The sequence below is a fragment of the Thermobia domestica genome, chromosome 8, assembly GCF_964235325.1.
Source record: "Thermobia domestica chromosome 8, izTheDome1.hap1.1, whole genome shotgun sequence".
Classification (NCBI taxonomy): domain Eukaryota; kingdom Metazoa; phylum Arthropoda; class Insecta; order Zygentoma; family Lepismatidae; genus Thermobia; species Thermobia domestica.
Window position 1 is genome coordinate 42,783,728 of NC_137461.1, and position 24,551 is coordinate 42,808,278.

Here is a 24,551-nt window from a genome sequence, read left to right on the forward strand (position 1 = left end):
AATTTTAGTTGAACTATCTTTGGTTTTAGAAATTCTTACCGCTACAGGGTTGAACATATGATCCCCCAGAACAAGGCAAAAGTGTTTATTTCTTAATCTCATAATTAACCTAACCAAACACTTGAAAAACTTTAAGTCCGTTGGGGCAGGGTAACAGGTTGTCCAAAAAAAAAAAATTAAAATTAAAAAATCAGTAAGGTCGGTGCCACTAATAGCACCTTTTCCGCAGTAGCTGTCATCGAATTTCCAACAAAAGTGCAAAAAGCTCCTCCAGATGTAGATATAGATAGATAGATAGATATAACCGATTGTTAAAAATTAAAATAACACCACTACTAATGCCTAAATAGTTGTATACATATTAATAATAAGAGTGAAAACTGAAGTGATTTCCCTGGCGGGTTATAGATGTGCATCCTGACTTACGTAAAAAAGAAAAATGATAGTGATATAAACATGAACAAACTTGTGCTAAAAGAAATGAAATGAAATCTTTGAATATTACGTCCCAGGGTTATGCCGGCTAGGCTAAAGGAGACGGTAATGATGGAATGAAGAAAGTTGGAGGAAACGGGAGAACCACCAGGAAACCAACGCACACGGTGTTTGTACAACACAAAGTTCATTTGGCGCGAGTTGCGATCGAACCAGAGGCCCAATGCACCAGAGGTTAACACTCTACCACTGATTTTGAATAAAATAGAGCAGAAAGTAGATCAATCGTTTTCAGTTCCTCAATATATGACATACAAGGTCTTGCTTCCTGTCGGAAAATAGACACAGAAAAACAGTATAAGAAAAATAAGTTTCGGGCCGAGCGGAAAGTGTAAAACACAAAGGCCAGTGAAAAATCTGCTGTACATTGATAAGAGGACGAAACCAGTGCTGTCAACAATCCACTATGAAGGTGTTTAACAGTTTCTTTTATACGAACCTTATAAACGAAAGAACAAACATTCAGAAAATTGCATTCGCTACGAACGTGAATCAGTACATTTTAACTAGGTTACCTGATAACTGTAATTTTCACTCTAACTCATACATACAGGCATACGTACTTAAAAAAAATCAGTAAATTTCAACGTGATGTCCATGGTATGCGAATGCTTCCAAGAGCTGGTCTGAGGCTCAAAATACTTGCTTAAACATAGCTGGGGTAATATCTTACACGCTGTGTAAACGCATTGCCTTAACTATTTCACGTACTAAGTGACTTTTATTTGATACAGAAGGAACTTACAGAAGCTCCAAAGCAAAAAGTTCATTTAGCCAGGTTAGATAACCGGAAAACACAAGTCCTTGGTGCTGCATGGTTAATCCATGTTCTCTGGAAAGTTATATTGAAAAATTCAAGCAAAAGGATGTTTCTTGCTGCGAAACTACACTACCCAAAATGCCATCCTGGATCAATGAGGCACCAGGTAATTTTGCAGCATGTTTAGGTAGATCTACCCTGTTATTGTTCATTCTGTAAACATGAATGGCCCACATTTTGTTTCTGGTAATAACCAACTACACGTTTCTCTGGTGGGTATCCCAGTGGTCGAAGTAAGACAGTATGTGAGATATGCCATACCGCCTATGGATTTTCAGTGATGAAGGCATACCGCTTCTGGTTTTTCAGTGATCAAGACATACCGTCAGTGGAGGAGTAGATGCTAAATATTTTTAATAAATCCATTTTTATACTCAGTAATTGAGGAATAGCTTTGCACGTAAAAATATTTTATTTCTTATGCAAAACTAATTTCTAAGTTGACAACAGAAACCTTTTTGTTATCTTTTTCGTATCCCTTGTTTTTAAAATAAAAAGTCTTCAAGGAAGTTCATCTAGTTTATATTTTGATGTACCGTACTCAATTGTTTCTTTATTATGTATGAATGTCTTCTTGCCTTTAATGTCATGTTCTGATCTTGGGCGGACTTAGGGCACAGGGGTTGCCTGCTGTAGGGACAGATCTTCCAGGAGTTTGTAATAACCCTTAGTCGAATAGGGGTCCAGAACTTTTCCTGTAGGAAATTGTTAATATAAATACTCGGTTGTTGAGAATTTTCGTATATCATTATCTATAATACAGCATAAGAGATCTTTCTTCAGAAATTCTCTCCAGGTTCTCCCCCCGTAGCAACAGAGAAACTCTCCAACGTTTTTCAGTCATTATGTAAATAGAAATGCAATCTTTTAGGCAACATACCTTCACTGTATTTCTACATTTAGATAGCAGGTATGTCAAGTCAAAATCGTAATAAAACATACTTCCTTTCCACTTCGAAGACTGGCGTATTCTGTTCCCATACTCACACAGCATTTGTTAATTAAAGTGCCAAAGACCTACAATTGTGTCTATTGTCAAACTGCACGTGTAGAACATTCCTTCATCACCAAGCAGAACATTTTCCATTAATGATTCAAACCTAACAGTATGTAGCATATACTACCGTTGTTATTGCTGCATAGTCTTCTGTCTTCCATTTATGTAAACTGTACACGTGATAGGTTCTTTTTTTCAACGTAAAGCATAATGTTTTCCAATCATTGCTTCGAGGAATGTAACGCTTCCTGGAGAGTCTTATTGCTTATACACATGAACTGCAAGTCACGGATTCCTTAATGCTTTGGATGATCTCCTGTGAAACAGATGGTCTCCCATGTAGTAGGCTACTCTTCACCATGCACACTGCCAGTTCTCTTGAATTTGTTTACAATGTTCTTAATTATAATATAATAACTTATGTTGTTGAAGGACAGCTTTTCAAACTTACGCATGAAACTTTCTTCTACTTTATAGTACGTAATATCATGACCATTCGTTCTTCAGTACAGCACCATATGCAACCATAGCGAGGAAATAATAAATGACTTTATAATCACCCTATATTCATAAATATATTGTAGAATTTATTTAATGGATTGTACCCACAATATACGATTCTAGCCCGAAAATAAATCATTCTTCCACCAAATTTACCACTATGCTTCTACATGCACTTCCCGAACAAAACTTCCAAATTTACCATGTTCCAGTTTAATTGTACGAATGAAAAATTATGTCCGCTATAAATATTATCATGAGTTTTAAACTTGAATTTGGGCGCTCTTCTCCGTACGTGCTGAAGCGAAGAAAATGTGGTGTTTAATCTTCACGTTACAAATGGACCATCTCGGACTACTGTGAATAGCAGGTATCTTTCTCTTTTAAAAAGGAAAAGAAAAGAAAATGAAGAGAAACGGAAGAACGATGAAAATCAATAAAGCGAATAAGTAACATACTAACAAGGATAAAAATAACTTTGCAACATCCGTCTGTATCAGAAGAAAAAGGGATAATGTAAAACATATTAAAAAAAAGTGACTGGAACATGATTTGTTAGATTTCAAAAATCATTGTCAAATGAACGAATTGAATTGCTTTGACCATAAATTATACTTAGGTAAATAGATTTTTGCTTCTTTTATGAATTAGTAAATAATATGTTAGATGACTCCTTACTGGATAAACTATTAAAATGTTGATGTATCTACTAATTTTATAGATAATCTATTTTTTGTTCTTATGTTTTCAGATATCAGCTTTCGATATTTACGCCATGAATGTTATTGGATACCTACTCTATACGTTACTTCAAGTTTTCCTGTTCTGCATCTTTGGAAACGATTTGATTGAAGAGGTAACATGCAATTTAAAGTTAATATTGTGTCTTAAGATGTATACTGTAGTTGTAAGGGAAAGCAACTTTTGAAGAAACATTAAAAAACAAAAAAAAATGTTTTCATTTATATAATTTATAACGAGTATTTAATTGTTTATAAGGAACCATTTATACATTTTGAATAGTACATGTGTGACGAAATGCAGACATACAATGGAAACATTTAAGCATCCGCTTCATACTATTTTATATATATCATTAAAAACAAGTGTATTTCTAGACAGGTGGAAAGCAGCTACTATTATATTCCCAAAATCAATAAACGATGAAAAGTTTAAAATTATTAAACACTCATATACTTCGTGATTCCTACTTCGTGATTTCTCCTTGTAAATATTCTATTTAAGATCAAGATTAACAATACGATACAACCACGAAAAACAACACGTCCTACGCAAACGGATTTTTCAGTGGCTTCAAAATATAAAAACCTTCAAAGTGATAATATCAAGCTTATTCAAGGTGATGGTGTAAAAACATATAAGTTAAAATCTTTCAAGGTGTCTATTTTAAATTGAAAAAACATATTTTCCAGCATAAACAGTGCCTTGCTAAAAACAGTTTTGTGATACTATAAAACCAGGCATTTTTAAAAAATTATTATCATTCGACCTACACCTGCTAAGAGTGTGGTATGGTACAATTATTCTGCGTCCAGAGGAACCACCCAGGACTGACAGCGGTGATGGAAGGCCTGTGTTTGTGAGTATAAGCTTTGCGCTGATGAACTTTTGCATGACATAAATGTCGTGAAAGGAGGACTACGTGACATTATAAACACACGAGAGTATCAGGGATTTCTCCTTGATAGACCCCTACCATTGTACTACCTATATTTCACATCATGATTTTGTAAATATTGTTTGTATCTATATCGTTTGCATTTATGGTGACGGTTTTAATAAATACCACAAATATATGACACTTGTCATTTTATTAGAATTCTGACTACTTAACGTGACAATTGATTGTTGCTACATTCAGTAACATTTAGTATCATATTATTAGTAACAGATTATGGCTCCCCCAGAGGAATCTCTCTCGTGTGGTTCTTAGTGTTTGTGTTCCTCTTTTCACACATATAAGGCACTTTTTTTGCTTTGTTAACTCCATTGTGGTCATTTCATTTCTCACATTCTCTTGTCATGCCCACGACTCGCAGTCAGGCTTCTTTCATTCCCTTAAACACACCTCAAGCTCAAAATTCAAACAATATGGCAGGCATTTCTTCCATCATTCCCGATATATACAGTGCGTCCAAGGAACAGAGCGCGGATTTATTTTTACAAAATTTTTTGAAGATCGCACTGGTCAATAACTGGGATGACTCAAAATGCATAAAGATTTTCGAAAAGTCCCTTTCTGGACCCGCTCAACATTGGTTCTCCACCCAAAATCTCTCTACCCTTCCCTGGTCAACCGTCCAACAAAAATTCCTAAAACAATTTGGCGACGAACAGGTTCCACGATCTCGCATTCATCAGTATAGGGCTCGAGTTCAACTCCCTAATGAACCACTTTCTCATTACGTTTTCGCAAAGAAATTTCTGGCAGATCAGGCATACACGCAATTAGATTTTCAGGAGTTTCTTTTAGAATGCGTGTCGAGTATGACACCCGAGAACATACGTTGGTTTGGCACTCGCACCATATCTGACTATCCCACATTTATTGATGAGGTTACAACCTTAGAACGCACTCAGCTCATGGAACAAAAGCGAGAAACGGACTCTTCCTTTTCACGCCAAACTTCAGATGTCCCAACTTCTAGCGCCATTCAAGAATTAACTCATCAAGTTTCACAGTTACAGCTTCATCTCAACACCCTTTCAAATTCTCAACCTACCTCTGTTCATTTCGCTCCTACCCGTTTTCGTTCTCCTAGTCCTCACAATCACAACACCCTCTCTCCTAACCATAAATCCCTTCCCTTTCCACGGTCCCTCTCACCCCATCCGCCGTCCTCCTGTCTCCAACATTCTCATTCCACCAATCCGACCTCTTCTTCTAACTCGTGTACTCATTGCTCCACACACCCATATCATTGTTGTCAATGTACCGCCTCCTCTCATTGTCAAACTGTCCCTCAGTCTCCCCCAACCCGTAACACTCCACGAAATGATCACAATAACGGCTCTCGTAAAGGCAAGAACAATAAGCGTTTTAACACTAAGCATTCTTCCCAACCCCAAAACGTCTATACTACACAACAGCCAACCATACCCATCCCACCATATCCATTCTATCATCCCTTTTTTCAATATCCTACCCCTACCCACCTACCCTCACTCCCCTCCCCTTCCCCTGTATCCACAAACTCTCGTACCAATAAACCAAAAAACGCCCAAAATTAGCGCGAGAGTGCACCAGTCTCCTCGCGCTTAATTCTCCCTCATCCCCTTCTTCCCCTCCCTCTTCCTCAGATTACCTCCAATTACCGTTGCATTTCAAAGGCAAATTACCTTACGTAAAAGCCCGTTGCATGACCAAGGATGTTTTCTTTTGCCTTGACTCTGGTGCTGAAGTCAGTCTCTTTCCAGCCGACCAACTCGACCCTTCGGTTCGTACTTTTAAGCTTCACACGGTTCTAAATGGTCTTTCATCATCTCCGGTACATCTCTCCCGTGCTACCATCCTCAACTTGAATTTTAATGGTCATCAATACTCTGTACTTTTTCGTTTGGTTCCTTTCAAAAACTTTCCTGCTATCCTTTCCAGTAAATTTCTTCAAGACCATCAAGCAACCCTTGATTTTGACAAAGGCATTCTATCATTACGTCATCTAGGTCGCATGCCTCCAGCCGATAATGCAATACACAGCGTAAATACAAACACATTTCACTTTTTCAAAAAACATCCCACTCCTCACATTGTTTTTCAAGCACGTAGGAGACTTGTCATACCACCCCGTTCAGCTAAAGCAGTTCCTCTCAAGGTTAACGGTCACTTTCCAAATACATCCTTCCGGCTACATACTCCTATCTTACGAAACTTAAGTAAATGTTATATGACGCATGCTGTTGTTTCCATAGATAACCTTGTTTTGCCACTTGCAAACGTCTCGTCTCGTCCCCAGATTATAAAGGCCAATACTCCCATTGTTATTGGTTCCATATTTTCACCACCGGAACAAAACACTAACGCTTACACCATCAGACAGGTTCATTTTCCCACGGACGAGGACGCTTCACGACACAAAGCACAACGCCTTAAAAAAATCGGTCATCTCATTGACATTAACAAATTTCACTTTTCTCCTGACATGAACGAACTTCAAACTGCTCAAATGAAGGCGCTACTTTCTGAATATGCTTTTCTTTTTCAATGGCACGACAATGATTTTACAAAAATACCCACCTTTTCGGCCACGTTAGACTTAGAATCAGACGTTCCCTTTCAGTCCCCCCAATTCGTCATTCCACACAGACTTAGACCGCGAGCAAGAGAGCTCGTCCTGCGCCTCATTAATCAAGGAGTGTTTGAACAATCAGATTCTCAGTATAGAAATAACATATTATTTGTTTTAAAACCAAATTCCAAAACTGAGCTAAGGGCGGTTTTTGATCTCAGGGGCCTTAACTCCCGTTCCAGAACATTAGCTTCTCCTTTAGAAGATATACAGGACGTTCTCGAGTCTCTTTCTGACTCAGTTTGGTTCAACTCCTTTGATTTACACTCCAGTTTCTATCAATTAGACTTAGATCCCAAGGACAGACCGGCCACTGCGTTCTCCATTAAGGGTCTTTCTCTCCCTTTCAATCACCTTCAGTTGACATCTGTTCCTCAGGGTTTCAAAAATGCCTCCATTTTACTTCAACAAGCTCTTCAAACCATTTATAGGGACATCTTCCCCAACAATATTACATCATTCGTTGACGACATGTATGTCCACGCAGATTCATTCGATCAGATGATGATTGTGCTTCGTGCCTTCTTTCAGCAAGCCGCCAAACATTCTCTGCTCTTTAACATTAAAAAATCAGTTCTCGGATCAAAAAGAATTAAATGTTTAGGCCATATTATTGACAATCACACTCTACAACCTGACCCTGATAAGATTTCGGCTTTAGCTCAGGCACCCAGACCGGCCACTCTCAAAAGCCTCAAAAGCTGGTTAGCCAGTGCAAATTTTTTCCGACGTTTTTTCAAAAATTTTTCCATCATTCTTGCACCCCTTTATCAGGCTCTGTCAAACAATCCTAAAAAGCTCATCTGGACTCCTGAGCGCGTTCAAGCGTTTGAAACAATGCAGAAACTTCTAACCTCACCCCCCGTACTTGCTCTATATTCAACCCGCAATACACACCACATTCTCATGACAGACGCCGCATCAGTAGGCGTCGGGGCGGTGTTATTACAGAAAGATCTCACTACTAACATTGTGCAACCTGTTTGCTATGTCTCTTCCAGACATCCCAAAACCGTTTCCCCCCTTCCAATCTTCCATCAAGAATTATATGCAGTGTACTTTTCTCTCCGGAAATTAGAAAAATATTTGTTAGGCCACCATTTCACCCTAGTTACTGACAATATTTCTCTTCTTGCTGTTCGGAAAACAATTGTTCCATCCTCAAAAATTTTGAGATGGTTAAACTACATTAATACATTTGACTTTACAATCAAACATGCAAAAAGCCATCAGAACCCCATAGCTGATTATCTTAGTAGGCATCCTGCTCCTCTTACGCAAGACACGATAGACATGGACAATGAGGTTGTGCCTGATTCTGTAGTTTTAACTATCGATAACAACTTAGACCTATCTCGCCTACAGGGTGAAGATAAATTCTTCTCCAAAATTATCGAGACTCTCAACAAACGAGACGAGACAGATCCTTCATTCCAACGTCTCAACAAACAATACGTTATTCAGAAAGGCATACTTTACAAAAAAACTGTACCGAGTACCTAACTCTAGATTACTGCTCTGCGTACCCGATAGTCTTAAACCAGCTTTATTCGATGAGTATCATGACTCAATGACTCACATAGGTTTTACCAAGATGTATTGGATGTTGCGATACAAGTATTTTTTTCCGCGCCTAAAATCATGGCTAGCTCAGAAACTTAAATCATGTAAAGGCTGCGCCATCTTTAAACGCAATTACATGCCTAATAACCCCACAATTCAGCGTTTTCCTCAGTCAGGCCTATTGGAAACATTTTCTTTGGACCTAGCAGGCAAACTAATACCCAGCGATCCCGAAGGTTTTCAATACTTTTATGCAGCTACGGACCACTGTACTGGATTCACCATTACTCATCCCATAACAACTCCAAACAGCGACAACTTCATCAATTTCATCACAAACCATATCATTCTTCCATATAATACTCCTCGCACAATCTACTTAGCTCTTCAGAGTTCACACCGGTCTACCGTATCGTTAAACTTTCTCAAGTCTCTTAACATAACAGTTAAGTACGGCCTACCCTATCAACATCGTTCTCTAGGCACAGTCGAACAAAGATTAGGCTCCTTGCAAACGAGTCTCAAATTTCTGTGCCAAGACAACCAGAAATTTTGGCCTCGCTTCCTTGCGCGTGCCACTGCGGCTCTGAATAAATCACCCTTAACTTCCATTGGTCTCTCTCCTCATTTTCTCCTCTATGGCGTTCATCCCACCTTACCATTAGACAATTTGCTACATGTTCAACAAGAAACTTTGAATACTAATGATCGCCTACTTGCACTCAAAGAAATGAGGGACCTCGTTGAATTTCGAAAACACCAAGTTTTCACTGATCTGAAGAAGCGCATTGAGAAGGTCAAAAATCCAACACAGTTCTTCCCTGACAGTTTAGTTATGGTCTTAGATACCTCAACAAAACCTAACACTTGTAAGCCATTATCCCGTCTTTATAAGGGACCCTACAAAGTGATTTCGAATGTCTCGGCTGATGAGTATCTTCTAGATATTGATGGGAAGCCAACGGTCATTGCTAAGACCCGTTTGAAACTGTACATCCCACCTACAAACCCAGACCCCGAATTTGAGTATAAATACAAGCGCTTCCTCAGTACCTCTAAATAGGATCCGACCACACATTACTTCAAAACCCAACTACCAATTACATTTCACGTTATGTTTTGATTATCTAATTTAACGTTCCTAGTGAAACATGATCCCTTTCTGTAGTACCACACTGGCACAACTTCCGACTTTGTCTCTCGTTATGCCATAATTACAGATACAGGTAGGCAACACACATTACAGGCAATATTTCTCCCGTGCGGCATTTTTTTTTCTCTTCCGGTAGTTCATTATTATTGCATATGCTTCGTCTCCTGTTTTAGGCAACCCGCTGTACATGTACTATTTCTCCCGTGCAACAACTCCTAGTTACGCTCATAACAAACTCTACGCTTTTCCTTCTCCCCATAAGCAATATACCGGCATCATTCATTATTCACGTCATTTTTCTTTCCTAGACGCGTAAGGAAAGACTTTCCATCTCATTTCCTTCTTGCGTCCTTTTTCGGGAACGGCTGGTCCGACCCCACTTGATATCACTAAGGTCGCTAGGACGAAATGCTTTCTCTCATCCCACACCCATACATTACAGTCAATATATCACAATTATGTGACTTTTTTTCTCTCTCTTCTTTCAGGTTTATTCTCTCCATCCTATTTGTATCAGCTTCAGGCACGTTCATGCCACAAGGCGTACAGTTTGTTAATGGCATTGACTATATTCCCCTTCCCCAAGCGATCCCCTATTCCCAAACCTTTCCTTTAATCTATAACATTTCAACACCTACCTTTCAGTCCATCAATTCAACCATAGAATGCAAAACTAATACTTCCCGGTTGTGTACCCATTTTCAAGATTTTCTATCCTCAATAAATTCTCTGTCTAATGACATTCAAACTTCTACATACTTGGTTAAATTTCTTTCTAACGGAACCCCTTCTTCAAGGACTCCGAGACCCCAAAGAGGTCTTTTTAACTTCATCGGATCAGCATTAAACTTTCTCACAGGAGTTGCTACTGAAGACCAAATACATTCAACTAAAATTAATTCCGAACAACTAAAGACACACGTACAAGAGCTTGAAAACCATGAATCTGTTCTCAGTTCTAAATTTTCTGATATTTCTCATCAGGTTGCAACACTTGCTGAACAAACTTCTTCTTCCTTCAAAGATGTGCAAACAACGGTTTCTGCTCTCATTGCCGATGAGACACGCCTACTTGAAGCCATGCGCACGGATCACTCCTCTTTTGTTACTTTCTCTAAAATGTATTTAAAATTTGACAACGCGATCCTCCTTATGCTTCGTCAGTTACTTTACTTAATTAATTTTAACGACATTTTTGACCAATGTAAAGAAAACCGGTTATCTCCTCAAATCATACCAGTTCATCAGTTACATTCTGACTTACATGATTTTAATCTCAAATTGGTTTCAAAAAATTTACGCGTCAATCCCGTTTTGACAGCACCGATCATTTACACCCTACCCCTTACCACTTGCTATTTCTTTCCCGATCATATCATCTTACACGTAAAACTCCCTGCTATTCCCCTCCATACGCTACCACGTTTATTTAAATTAGTTCCCTATCCGGTTGCGTCAGCTCAACAAAATTGCTATTTACAGCTTCCTTCCAATTTTGTTGTCTTCATGGATAAGCAAGCTATCCCTTTTTCTCCGGCTGATCTTACATCTTGTTCCTTCTCATCTAAACATTTCTTGTGCAAAATCCCTACTATTTATAATCATACAATAGCTTCTTGTTTACACACTTTGAAATATCAACATATATCGGGCTTACTAAAAAACGCCTGTTCTTACAGCTGCACCCTCACACAACAGTTTACCATCACCCAAGTAGACGATCATCAATTTATTTTAACCCGACCACCCAACAACCTTCATTATCTTTTCCTTAATGGCACTGCCACGCCATTATACATTAATAATTCTTTAAATCTCCGTGTTACTTTACCCTGTGACACAAGCCTCCATTCAGGAATTATCGAACTCATACCCCGCTCTCATTTCTGTCTTCCGACCACAATCATTCCTGTCCATTTAGTCCTTCATCATATCCATATCATTGATTCCGATTTACTCCTCTTACCCGCTGATAGGATTCTCCCTTATAACTCCCTTCAAAATCTTCCCCTTAATTTTAAATAAATAAAAATAAAATAAGGGGCTCGTCTCTTACAATTTTTTTTCTCTCTTTTCTTTTAGCATCCTCTTCTTTCTGGTTATACCCGGTGTTGCAGCTGGCGACTTTATTCCCATATCTTTATACATTGCAATCCCCCTCATCTTTCTCTTCTTTATCATTGGTGGCTTCTTTTACATCAAGTTTTTTTTAACTCATAAATTTCGTCGCTCCTTTACCCACCCAACGCCTACCAGCCACACTTACACCGTATCTTACACACCTCCCGCTGCTCCGAACCCAATCTATCTTCCTCTTTTTCATACCAATAACGTCACACACCCCGGATTCTCCGTATCTCCCTAAAGATTGATCAGGTGCCTTCTTCATTACAGTTCGCCATTATACATATTTTTACGTTATCCCTTTTGTTCCTTGTACGTTACTTTTGCAATTATCTCTTCTCCCTCCTTTCTTTCTTTTAGTCCTTTTAAAAAAAAATAGGTTTTCACAATGGTCTTTAACAAGTAATTCAGTGCCTCCTGTCATGTAATTTCTTTTCCGCATCCGGCCTATTTTCACAAACGCACCTGGGCTACCCATCATCTTGCTACCCGTTTCCATGGATGATGCCTACCAAGTCGCAGTTTCCTTTTCTGGATGATGGACCTCTCGACTTCCAGACCACAAGATGCTGTCCATTCTGGCTCAAGGATCAAGCCTTCCAGATAGCGGACTTCCAGGAGATAGCCCTTGACTCTCGACGTGCTGCACCACCACGATCAGAATTTCCCGAGTTCCAGACTTCCCGGATACACCATTGGGATCACGCTCGACATCTACACGGACCTAGCAGTTTTAGTGATTTTTTTTTCTTGTGTGTGTGTTTACTAGTGCCTCCTTCCTCTAGTGTTTTTTTTCTTTCTTTTGTGCACCAGCCTCATGGTTATAAAGGTCTTAAACGATGAAAAATTTTAAGGGATCCCATGTCACTGGTTCTCATGAACAGTTGACCATTGTACTTTATTAAAAGGGGGATTATTATATTCCCAAAATCAATAAACGATGAAAAGTTTAAAATTATTAAACACTCATATACTTCGTGATTCCTACTTCGTGATTTCTCCTTGTAAATATTCTATTTAAGATCAAGATTAACAATACGATACAACCACGAAAAACAACACGTCCTACGCAAACGGATTTTTCAGTGGCTTCAAAATATAAAAACCTTCAAAGTGATAATATCAAGCTTATTCAAGGTGATGGTGTAAAAACATATAAGTTAAAATCTTTCAAGGTGTCTATTTTAAATTGAAAAAACATATTTTCCAGCATAAACAGTGCCTTGCTAAAAACAGTTTTGTGATACTATAAAACCAGGCATTTTTAAAAAATTATTATCATTCGACCTACACCTGCTAAGAGTGTGGTATGGTACAATTATTCTGCGTCCAGAGGAACCACCCAGGACTGACAGCGGTGATGGAAGGCCTGTGTTTGTGAGTATAAGCTTTGCGCTGATGAACTTTTGCATGACATAAATGTCGTGAAAGGAGGACTACGTGACATTATAAACACACGAGAGTATCAGGGATTTCTCCTTGATAGACCCCTACCATTGTACTACCTATATTTCACATCATGATTTTGTAAATATTGTTTGTATCTATATCGTTTGCATTTATGGTGACGGTTTTAATAAATACCACAAATATATGACACTTGTCATTTTATTAGAATTCTGACTACTTAACGTGACAATTGATTGTTGCTACATTCAGTAACATTTAGTATCATATTATTAGTAACAGATTACTACAATTTGCCGAATGGGTTACATAGATGAGTTCAAGTGCATGTCAACTATACTGACATATCAAAAGCATTTGATTTGGTACTTCATGTTGTACTGCTACAAAAACTAACTATTTTCAATTTCTCTATATAAACAAAATATTTGCAAAATCGTAAGCAGGCTGTTCTGTACAAAAAGATATGTTTCAAAGAAAAATTCACAGCCTTACTTGGCGGGCCCATTGTTATTTCTTTTAGTCATAAATGATTTACTGTACTATTTTCATTATTCTATCTATCAACTTCGTTTCGAGGAGGATTTTAAAATATTCTCCAAAATAAATTTGCTTGTGGATTGTGTAAAAATGCAAATAGACTTGTGCAGTACTTAGAACGGATACGGAACAATAACAAAATTAACTTGAAAGTAAATAAATGCCAAACAATTTCCTTTACCCGTAAAAAAAATAATAATAATAGATAAAATAAACATCACTAATCTATTGAAGGAAATATTTTAGAGTTATCTAAGTTAATTAAAGATGTAGGATTCATATTTGATCCTAAATTAACTTTCAGCTATCATGTTGAAATAACTGCAGAGCTTAAAGGATAAACGTGATATGTAACAAATTGGAAATCTCGGGAAAACTGAATTTCACAGCTTTGTCTGTTAACAAAATTATATATAATAAACTTATCTAATAGTGTTCAGTTTCGAACTCCAAATCTGCTTTACTGTCGTCACTTTTTTTTTTACGATTAATAACTACTCTGAAAAGCAGGAATATTTCCATCCCCTCGTAACAATATTTAAATTTAAAGAATAAATGCAGGAATACCTCTGCCAATTCTTAAATCGTTCTTGATTTATATTAGCGGAAATGGCTGTTAAAAACATCAGAGTGTTTGCTTTATAATTATTTAATGCACGTCTACAATTTATTTGGAAATTCAAAATCTGCAAACTAAAAAAGAAAAAAAGAAAGAAGGAAAGAAAAAGAAAAAAATGTTCGTTCTAAATTTATCGTATATATTCCTAGTATCTCAAGGGCTTTATCGTATATAGCGTTAACGCTTAAATTATCGTATATTCAGGGATAAAAGTGAGGGGAACGCGGGGGACGGCGTCACCCCACTTTCAATAAATATGCATGCCGTCACCCCGCTTCGTAGAAAAATTACAATGGGCAAAGATAGGCATGAGTCATGGCGTGACGTCGTGTGTACCCCTACCTTTTCACATCCACTTTTAACCCTGCGTATATTACAATACATTATCGTATAGTTACCAAGCCCCATTGTAACATTTATTTTCAATGCTTTTTATATAGATCACAGAGTCAAAAATTATTTTATTCCTTATTATGTCAAAAAGATAATATTATGATAAATTACTAAATAAGTTATCTGACTAGGGATATCTTTTTTACCACTAGTCTTTGTGTTTTTTATGTGAGTAGTGTAAATGTATCGTTTTATAATTGAGAACTACGGTAAAATATGTAAATTTTAATCTTGATTCTTAACACAAAGTAGATTTATAAAATATTTGAAGTATTTTATATTAAATATGTACGTACGGTGTAGTATGTGTTATTAGGCATAATAATACGTGAGAGTCTGCCCTCTAGAGTCGTTTTGTTGTAGTATTAGCGTCATACTAAAGGCGCAACTACTGCAGGAAATATATGTTAGTGAAACTCTTTAGTATGGCACTAATCACGCGCCAGAACGACTCTCCATAAGGCACAATACGCTTACTATATAAATTAGAGCATTTTATTATTATTATTATTATTATTATTTGTAAGGGGACAGCCAAAATTAACTGTCTGAAGCGGTTAAAGAAGAGCCACTGATTTCAATCGGTTAGTCGCGACACACTGGTATGTCACGTAGTCCTCTAAGGGCTACCGCTCACTGGCAACATTTTGTCGGGCAACTATCTTGTTGCTCTGGCTAAATGCATTGAGTCTTATGAGAGTCCGCTCACTGAGGCGACTGCGACACAAAAGTTGCCGAGGTGTCGCCAAGCAGGGCGACAGCAGGGCAACAGCTCGGCGACGGAACAGTTGCGCAACATCTAAAAATACGTTGAGTCTTATGGGAGTCCGCTCACTGCGGCGACGGCGACAGAAAAGTTGCCGAGGTACCTCCAAGCAGAGAACGAAAAAATAAATGCTTTTTACAAGTTTTTTTCACATACATAACAATTTGTTCCGTCTGTATCGCGTGAAAAGAAGTGTTCGCAATGGAAGCTAATACATGTATGTCTTTAATTAGTGATGAAGACCATTAAAAATTAATTGAGGAAATAGAGAAACGTTCAGCATTATATAAAAAAAATAGTTTGCAAGAATAACTATTCAGATATAAATTTAAAAAAGAAATTGTTGGAGGAAGTGTATTTCGCTGTTGTAAGAAACTTGAATGAGCTTTCCAACCAAGAAAATAATAATACCGGTAGATAAATTAGATAATTCGATAATTACATATGGCTGTCATACTACAAACTACTATATTTATTGAGTTCCCACAACTAGAAAATAATACAGATAAAATTATCATTCTCAATTTTCTTTACACTTCAAATGTTTTAAAAAAACTGTACAATATAAAAATGACCGAATTTAAAACGTGAAGAGTACGCGAAAACAAGGAAAGCCAAGTTTTATTTTATGGTTATACGCAGAACATCTGAGAATACATAGTACAGTGTTGTCGGATTGCAGTTAAGTTTCGTTTTGTTAATTATTTCAAGTCGTTTTATATTTTCATTGTTATTATTATATTTTGATTTGAATAATCGTGTCCGTTCATATTATAGTTATTTACGATGTAAAATGCTCTTATCTTTTCTCACTCATTCACGCAACCCAGCGCCGTAACTTAGGTTTTTTCTTGCGGGCAAGCATTAATACGTGTATTTGGGCCCCTACATAAAATGTTTTTTTCTAATTCTTGGGCCCCCCTCTTTCCATCTTTCTCTTACTCTTTATAGGCACCCGGCGGGAGCTCATGTGGTTCGGATTCCACGTTAATCAGTAGGTCCACGTCTCATATAGCCTCACTGCTGAACAGGACGTTAAACTCAAAATCAACTCAACTCTTTATAGGCACCCCGGAGCCTGCGGGCATTCCCGCACAACAAGGTCTGCGGGACAGTTATTTACGCTCCTGTGTCCGACCTGCCGTACATGACAAATTAATTAAGGGGACAATGTTGACAAATCTCAAAGCCATACGAATAAATATTATTTCTAAGGCCCCTAATAATAGACAATTTTTACTGAAATGTGCACACGACTCATTTTTGTTTTATTTACCTTTCGTGTGTTGTTTTGTTTAGGTAATGTAGTGAATCTATTTGATGCTTCACTTATAATTTCATGTTCATATCGTATATGGACTAAGAAAATTTTGTCTTAAAGTGGACCCCCCTCGAACAGCAGAGAGCTTCCCTGAGGGCAGTTGGCCCCTGCCCCCAGCACAATTAACGGCCCTGATGCTACCTTCAAAATTTTGATAGCATTGGCGTATTTAGGATATTTTTTTGCTTACTTCTAAAAACTGCAAGAACATTTTAGATCTTGTTACAATAATGTTATATATGCCGTCTGAGTCCCTCCCCCGCCCTCATTGTTAATCTCTTCAAATTCTTTAGTTCCGCATTTAAGATAGGTTTCCCATTGTCGAAGAAATTATTCTTAGAACTTTTATGTCCTCCTTTGAACCTCAACACACCCGAAAACCTGTGCAGACTTAGTCCGAGTGTGAATTGACAAAGAACTACCTCTCATGACCATGTTAAAGGTGCCCACTCTAGGATACATGTTTAATAGACCTTTTGTACTAATTTGAGGAAGCTCAATCTACCCAATTTTGAGATTATTTTTCTACAGACCCCATGGATAGACATGTTAAGAAAAATAGTTCTATTCACTGTTTAGCTTGTAAAATTTTCCCTTCAGCGATTTCTCACTGTATATACGATGTACGCAGTATTTCTTTTTCTTCTTTTTTCCTTCTTAAGTTCAACATTACCTCACAAACAATACCACATTCTTTCAAGGTCATCGTGTTGTATGATATCAAATGCCCGCAACTTTTCTGTTGCCGTCGCCAGTGAGCGAGAGTGAGGCAACAAAAATGTTTTGTCGCCGTGAAGTTGCTGACTGTAGGCGACAGCGACAAGATAGTTGCGCAACTGTTTTGTCGCCAGTGAGCGGTAGGCCTAAGAAATGTTGCAAAATTTTTGAATTAAAAAAAAATATATATGACATTTAGTAGATACTTAAATTCAGCTTTAGACACAGTATTGGTCAACGCTTTTAGTGGCACGAACAATGCTCATTACGATATATAATCATTACTAATCAGTGGCCTATTTACAATTTTATTTCGGAGGGACTTTTCTAACTTTCGGGAAGGGGGAAGGGGTGACTGAAAATATGAACATTCTGCAAGATATTTCATATACTTTACTATAGTAAGTAAGATTTCGGAGGGGGGCTAAAGCCCGGAAGCTGCCCCCTAAATACGCCACTGTTTACTAATAGTAAAGTGTACCATCAGTCAAAAGGTTTGGGAACTACTGTTATAAGCAGTTGAATTGAATTTTATTTTTGTCTTCTTATGGATTGATGATTAATACAGGAGGAAGAATGAGAAACTAAGATTACAAGGCTAATATTTCTGGAGTTTAGTCTGTTACAGAGGAATGAGGCATGTATGGTAATTTTGATAATAGAGTTGGCAACTGTGCACTGTTGTGGGTGGTCGCCCCCCCACCTACGACACTAGTTGTAAGTAAATACTAAGGATGTTATAAAATAGAGGATCTGCCCATACAATAAAATCGTGAAGCCATACGCCACAGCTTCGCCACACCTACTCTGCCCACTCCGCGCCACTAAGATTACAATGTTTCGAGCCAACAGCCAATCAGACGTGCCGTCTGAGACGATGTTCGGTTGTTTTTTGGCTTCATTGAGTTCATATACTGAAGATACGTATGGGCAGATCCTCTATTTTATAACATCCTTGGTAAACACAAATGGCGCCTCTTTCGGAATACTAGTCTCGCGAAGAAGTGCACTCAGTTATTCGATTTCTGTGGGCAAAACATGTGTGCGCTGCTGAGATTTACTGGTAGCTGATAAGGGGTTTACGAAGAGACTGTAATGTCTCGTCAGTATGTCGCAGAACGGTGTCGAAAGTTTGCAGCTGGTCGCAAGGTCGCCGATACTGGGGGGCCCGGGCCTCTGCATTTTATTTATGAATATACAACTCTATCCATCACGACTCTGGAACTCACTAAAGAAATAATAAACACTTCTGACCAGAGTATATAAGCAGTTAGTGTCTGATGAAGACAGCATTACGTTGTTGAAACTGTTACACTGGAATTTAGTTTTTAATAAACACGTGTATATACTCTGGTCAGAAGTGTTTATTATTTCTTTAATGAATATACAATATTTGGCATAATTTTAATTAAATTTGTCTTAAAATCCTCATATGTACCGTGTCCTGCGAAAACGAACTAAGCGCCATTTTCATACTTTTGAGAAAATTACGTTTAAAGGTTGATGTCTAGCATTAGTGTAGCCGTAATCAAAAGTGAAATTATGTTTCTTTTTTTGGAAAGGTGATGATTTTCCTCTCTTTTCGATTGTGCAAAACGTTCTAATGCTTATCAGGAACCAATCGTCGCATTTACGTGGATTTTCAAAATTTGGCGCTTAGTTCACTTTTGCATAACACGGTACATATATGCCTTCTGCATCTGAATGGGCCTTCCAAATTTACAGAGAAATCGGCGCCCTTGGCTGGTAGAGAAAATGTTACCGCAGTGGCCGACCCAGCACGGTATCAACAGATTTGAACACAGCTTGAGTGAAGAACTCGATTTAGGACTACAGGAGGATCACTTTACGGCATCCAGATAGAATCTTCGAACGGGAATGTCGTTCGGCATACTGTGCACGATATTCTGCAGTACCGGGAAGTTTGTTTCTGATACTGAAGATGAAAGGACAGCATTTTTACCATGATCAGGCACGTGCGTGTTTTCGAAATACACTGAAATCTAGCCTTAAGGCATTGTGAACGGGTTACGCTTGGCAATAATGTAGGGAAAATAAATGGGGTCTATATCGCGATCCTGTTGGTGACATCACATCACCTACATCTAGCACAAAAAAAAAAAAAACGCCAAATGCTATCGGCCCTCGTAGCTGAGTGAACTAGCGCAGTATGCTAGTAAGGAAAATCGTTGGCGTGGGCTCAAACCCTGTCTAAGGAAAGCTTTTTTTTATTATTTTTAAAAAGGTTTATAGCACTTTTTTCGTTAAAATAAGATTAAAAATAATATTCAAAAAGTGATTTAACGATTATTTTTTAAAAGTTCCATTCAACTTCTTTCATTAAAATAAGTTTGCCCTTGTACTATACAGATCCATAGCAAAAGAAGTAGTAGTAGTAGGAGGAGGAGGAGGAGGGGGGAGGAACGGGTTAGAATGCAATTCAACATTCATTTGTTTCCGAGTTGTTTGCCAAACGTAACTCGCTTACAATGCCTTCTGGCTAGGGCTGAGTGTATTTCGAAAATATGCCAGGCACGTAGCCAAGGGGTAAGTCCAGGAATCCGGACCCCCCCCCCTTCGAAACCAAATTTTAAAAAATACGGAAGGACGAAACATAAAGAAACGAGAAAAAGAAGAATCAGCGTCAAAAAGCTACAGCAAGCGCTTAGTTACTCTTTCTTATGAGGAGCTTTGTGTGGAGGAAACGGGGGGGAAGGGAGATCAAGTTTAAAAATGGGTATTATTGTAACGGAGCATTCCGAATTCCATCTAGCTTCATGTTAATAACATGGATTACAAATGACGATCGATGAACCTGTTCGATCATATAGACTCTCAGGTAGAACTTTAGAAATGCCCACAATCACCAATAATATGAGCCTGGTAACATGAATTCCTATTACACTTATTAAAAAAATTAATTTCACGGCAACACTAATCCATTTTATAGGATGTCTTTCCTACCGAAAGACATCTCGTTGCTATCCTTGACGGCATTAAACGAAGATAAGAAAAACAAGAAAGAAGACAAGAAGAACCGAATTCCAATGACTTCGGAAGACTATATCTTTCTCGCTACTTTTTACATAAATATTCTTTAACTGAAGAATTCTTCAGAGTTTGTTATTAAAATACTTACTAATATATCCATATTTTATTGTCCTAAAAAACCAATATGGGTATGTTGCCAGTAAAATAGTTTAGATTGATCGAGCCTCTGGTGTGTAATCACTATATTTCATGTCATGAAGGGGGCGCGGTGGCGGCGGTAGAGAATTTATAACAATATACTTTTCTTATTTTGGTTTTAGTCCTGATTCTAACATTATATTAACTTATTGAGCCACAATGAATAAACTAAATTGACATAATGCAAAATGTTTATTTTATACTTTCTTATTATAAACTTTGTGATCCTTAAAAAGTAGGTCTAGTTATCATTATGTCTAACCTTGCTTCTGTTTCTATCGTAACATATGTATATTCGTCATCTTGGTGATTTATTAAGGAAAATATAAACAACAAAACATACATTGATTTATAACAAGAGATATTTCCTTTTCTTCTTCTTTTTAACCTAGCTGGCTAGTGCATATTTATAGAAAAGATCAGACATTTTGCCCAAAGAATACAATTGAAAATACAACATATCGTTGTAAACTCACCTCCGGTGCTTGGAGTCTCTGGTTCGATTCCAGCTCGCGCTTCATGGTACTTTGTGGTCGACAAAAACCGTGCTCGTGGGTTTTCTCGGGGTTATCCCGTTTCCTACCCACTTTTTTCATTCCACAATTTTACTCATTTCTCTCATCACCACCGTATCCTTTAGCCTAACCTGCATAACTGTTGGACGTAAAACTTAAAAATTTCATTTAATTTTATTTCATGTCATGGACCCCCTTCATTACAAAAATCTGGCTAAACGAACCAATTTATGTTGCCAGTAAATTAGTTTCAAATGATAGAGCCTCTGGTGTGATAACTACAGTATTTCGTCACGGACCCCCCTATTACGAAATTCTGGCTACGCGCCTGCCAGGATGATATCTTCGAACTCATCCCAAGATGCGACAAGTGCCTCAAGCGATATGGGGACTGTCGAAAAATAACCTAATGTATGTACTACCTATTGGTTGTATTGTTTGTATTAAATAATACATACACGTTTCACTGCAGACTTTGTAATATCTTACTTTCTGATCAACCCTGCTAAAGGAATCACAGGGATAGACCGTGTTGACCAATGATTAATCCACTCTGATATAGTAAGTTTCTGATTCTTTTTTTTAAATGTGATTTTGGTGTAATACTAAACCACGAGATATTTAGATAAAATAAATGGGTAGGTTTATACGAAAGTTTTTCAAAACTAAATTTAGCTAATTAGAATGGCATAAATGTGAACATGTGTTTTTGTAATGAACTTTCTTTCATAAGTATAAAATTAATAATGTTTAACGATAGATAATAAAATTATTAAATTAAATATCAACCAAAGGAAAACAAAAACTTCACTGGATAGCCATAAACTAGTAACAAATCTTTTTGGCCTTAATTCACATCCTTAGCTAGGGACTTAAGCAGATGATGGGTTACCCGAAATTTCGACTTTTCCGTAAATTCGGTCTAATTTTAGGGTTTATTTTATAAGGTTTAATATAATTTATTCTCATATTGAATCTGGACGAACCCCGATAAACTTTAGACCTTCCCGGCAGTGTTTTTTCCAGATGTTTTTGGGGGGTACTGCCTCCCCGCAACTTTGAGAGTGTCTCCCGAAGGAAACCAAAATAATACGTCTATAGTATAATAATAAATAGAATAGTGCCTTGTAAAAATAAAGTGCCACTCCCAATACTAAGTGTGCCCTCTGGAACATTTTTACTGAAAGAAACACTGTCGTACGTGTCTGTTTACAGAATATTAGTTTAATTAAACTTCAGATCTAAAAATCTAGAATAGATCAGTGGTACTCAACCTTTTTCAGTTTAGCACCCCTTGGGTGAACACGATTGTCCTGAGTGCTCCCGGTCACCTTTGACTTAATTCATCCATTCACAACGCGGTGGCTCAGTGGTAGAGCGTTTACCTCTGATGCTTGGGGTCCCGGTTTCAATCCCAGCCCCCGCCAAATGGACTTTGTAGTGGACAAACACCGTGTGCGTGGATTTTCTCGGGGTTCTCCCGTTTCCTCTCACTTTCTTCATTTCACCATTTCATTCATTATTCATCATCACCGTCTCCTTTAGCTTAACCAGCATAATCGTGGGACGTAAAACTCAAAGATTTCATTTCATTTCATCCATTCACAAGGCTGACCGTATCACTTTAATGAGATAGTATGATAAGAAGAAAACATTGATTCAGTTCTTAAAATTGCCTCTGAAGAATTTACATTATTATTTATATGTAAGAAAAAAGTGTAAACTCTTTATAATTTGTTAAATTCATAGTAACTTCCGTACGTTAACAAGACAAAAAGTCTAATAGACTATGGAAATGCAATCGCGCTGTAAATAGTCTATCGACTCTCACCGTTTTTATTTTAGTGCCCGCTTTGAAAACGAGAACACCCCCGTTGAGAACCACTACTCAAGACTGTATAGCATGTAACTCCTAGTTACTTTTCTCCTTCACAGTATTGAAAAGTACACTTTAATTTGTGCCACATCCTTTCATCATTAAATCTTACAATTCCAGTATTAGGAATAAGTTTTTTAACTACTTATATTATATTTTGCAGAGTCTCTCAGTGATGAAAGCTGCTTATGAATGCCCATGGTATAATGGATCAGAGGAAGCTAAAACTTTTATACAAATTGTTTGCCAACAATGTCAACGAGCGTTATCCATCTCAGGAGCCAAGTTTTTCACAGTGTCTTTGGATCTGTTCGCATCGGTAAATATCATGCTAGTTTAAAACAATTTAATTTGTAGTGAATACATTTCATATAAAGGGTGTCCCATAAGTCTGGGTACAACATTCCACCTCAGTAACTAATGAAGATTTGGAAAACTGATGAGAATTCCTTTTCATTGCTATATGTATTTCATATCTTCATTTATTAGGATCAAGCTAGTTCGGCTTATAATAATGTACTCTTAGTACGTACATACATCTCGCACACGGCCTTGTACGGAAGCGAATGTTTGATTGATTGATTGGTTGAGGGTGAGGTTCTTTTTGTCGAATCACTTATAACGTTGATTCAACAATTTCGGCAAGGTAAGTTGTCTCTTATCTTATCTACATTGATAGAGATGAGGCTATATATTCCCCTATATTTGAGCATTAGTTCTTTGAAATCTTATTAGACTGTATGCAGTCAACAATTAGTTTCAACTTTAACAGTAAAATGGCGTCTCATGGGAAAATGCCAGACAGAATGTTTGCCATTACCCCGGAGTGTTAACTTCGTATAATAAAGCAACAAAACTATTGAAATATATGTTGAATCAAATCACGTATAAATACGGAATCCGCAGTCTACAAAAGATAGGCTACGCCGTAAAAATAGGGAATTAGCACTCAAAGTGTTAATGGAATCAATTCAATATGTTCACGAGTGACGATGATTTTGAATATTTCTATTCATATCTCATACTTGTACTGTTAAAGTAATTTTCTTTACTGCCTTTAATCAGAGTTTATTATCTTTGTGTTATTTTACTTCCTTAATATAAATGTAAAGATTCAAGTAGCGGCAGTAAATAACAGCATGTTTTGTCTACCTTTCGAATGTATTTTGTAACGAGTAGGTTCGTTAGATACACGACCATTCAATCAAATGTAAAGACATGTATATTTAAAGTTAATCAATGCGACAG

The 24,551-nt window shown here is 37.5% G+C and overlaps 1 protein-coding gene across 1 annotated transcript in view; it reads left to right on the forward strand.

Moving 5' to 3' along the window:
* The window catches only part of LOC145692842 (odorant receptor coreceptor-like), a 99,962-nt gene extending 76,319 nt beyond the window's left edge, over positions 1–23,643 (forward strand). The window contains 2 exon segments of the mRNA XM_081768352.1: positions 3,565–3,669; positions 23,467–23,643. Of these exon segments, the coding sequence (XP_081624478.1) occupies positions 3,565–3,669; positions 23,467–23,643 (282 nt within the window).
* The last annotated feature ends 908 nt before the right edge of the window (positions 23,644–24,551 follow it).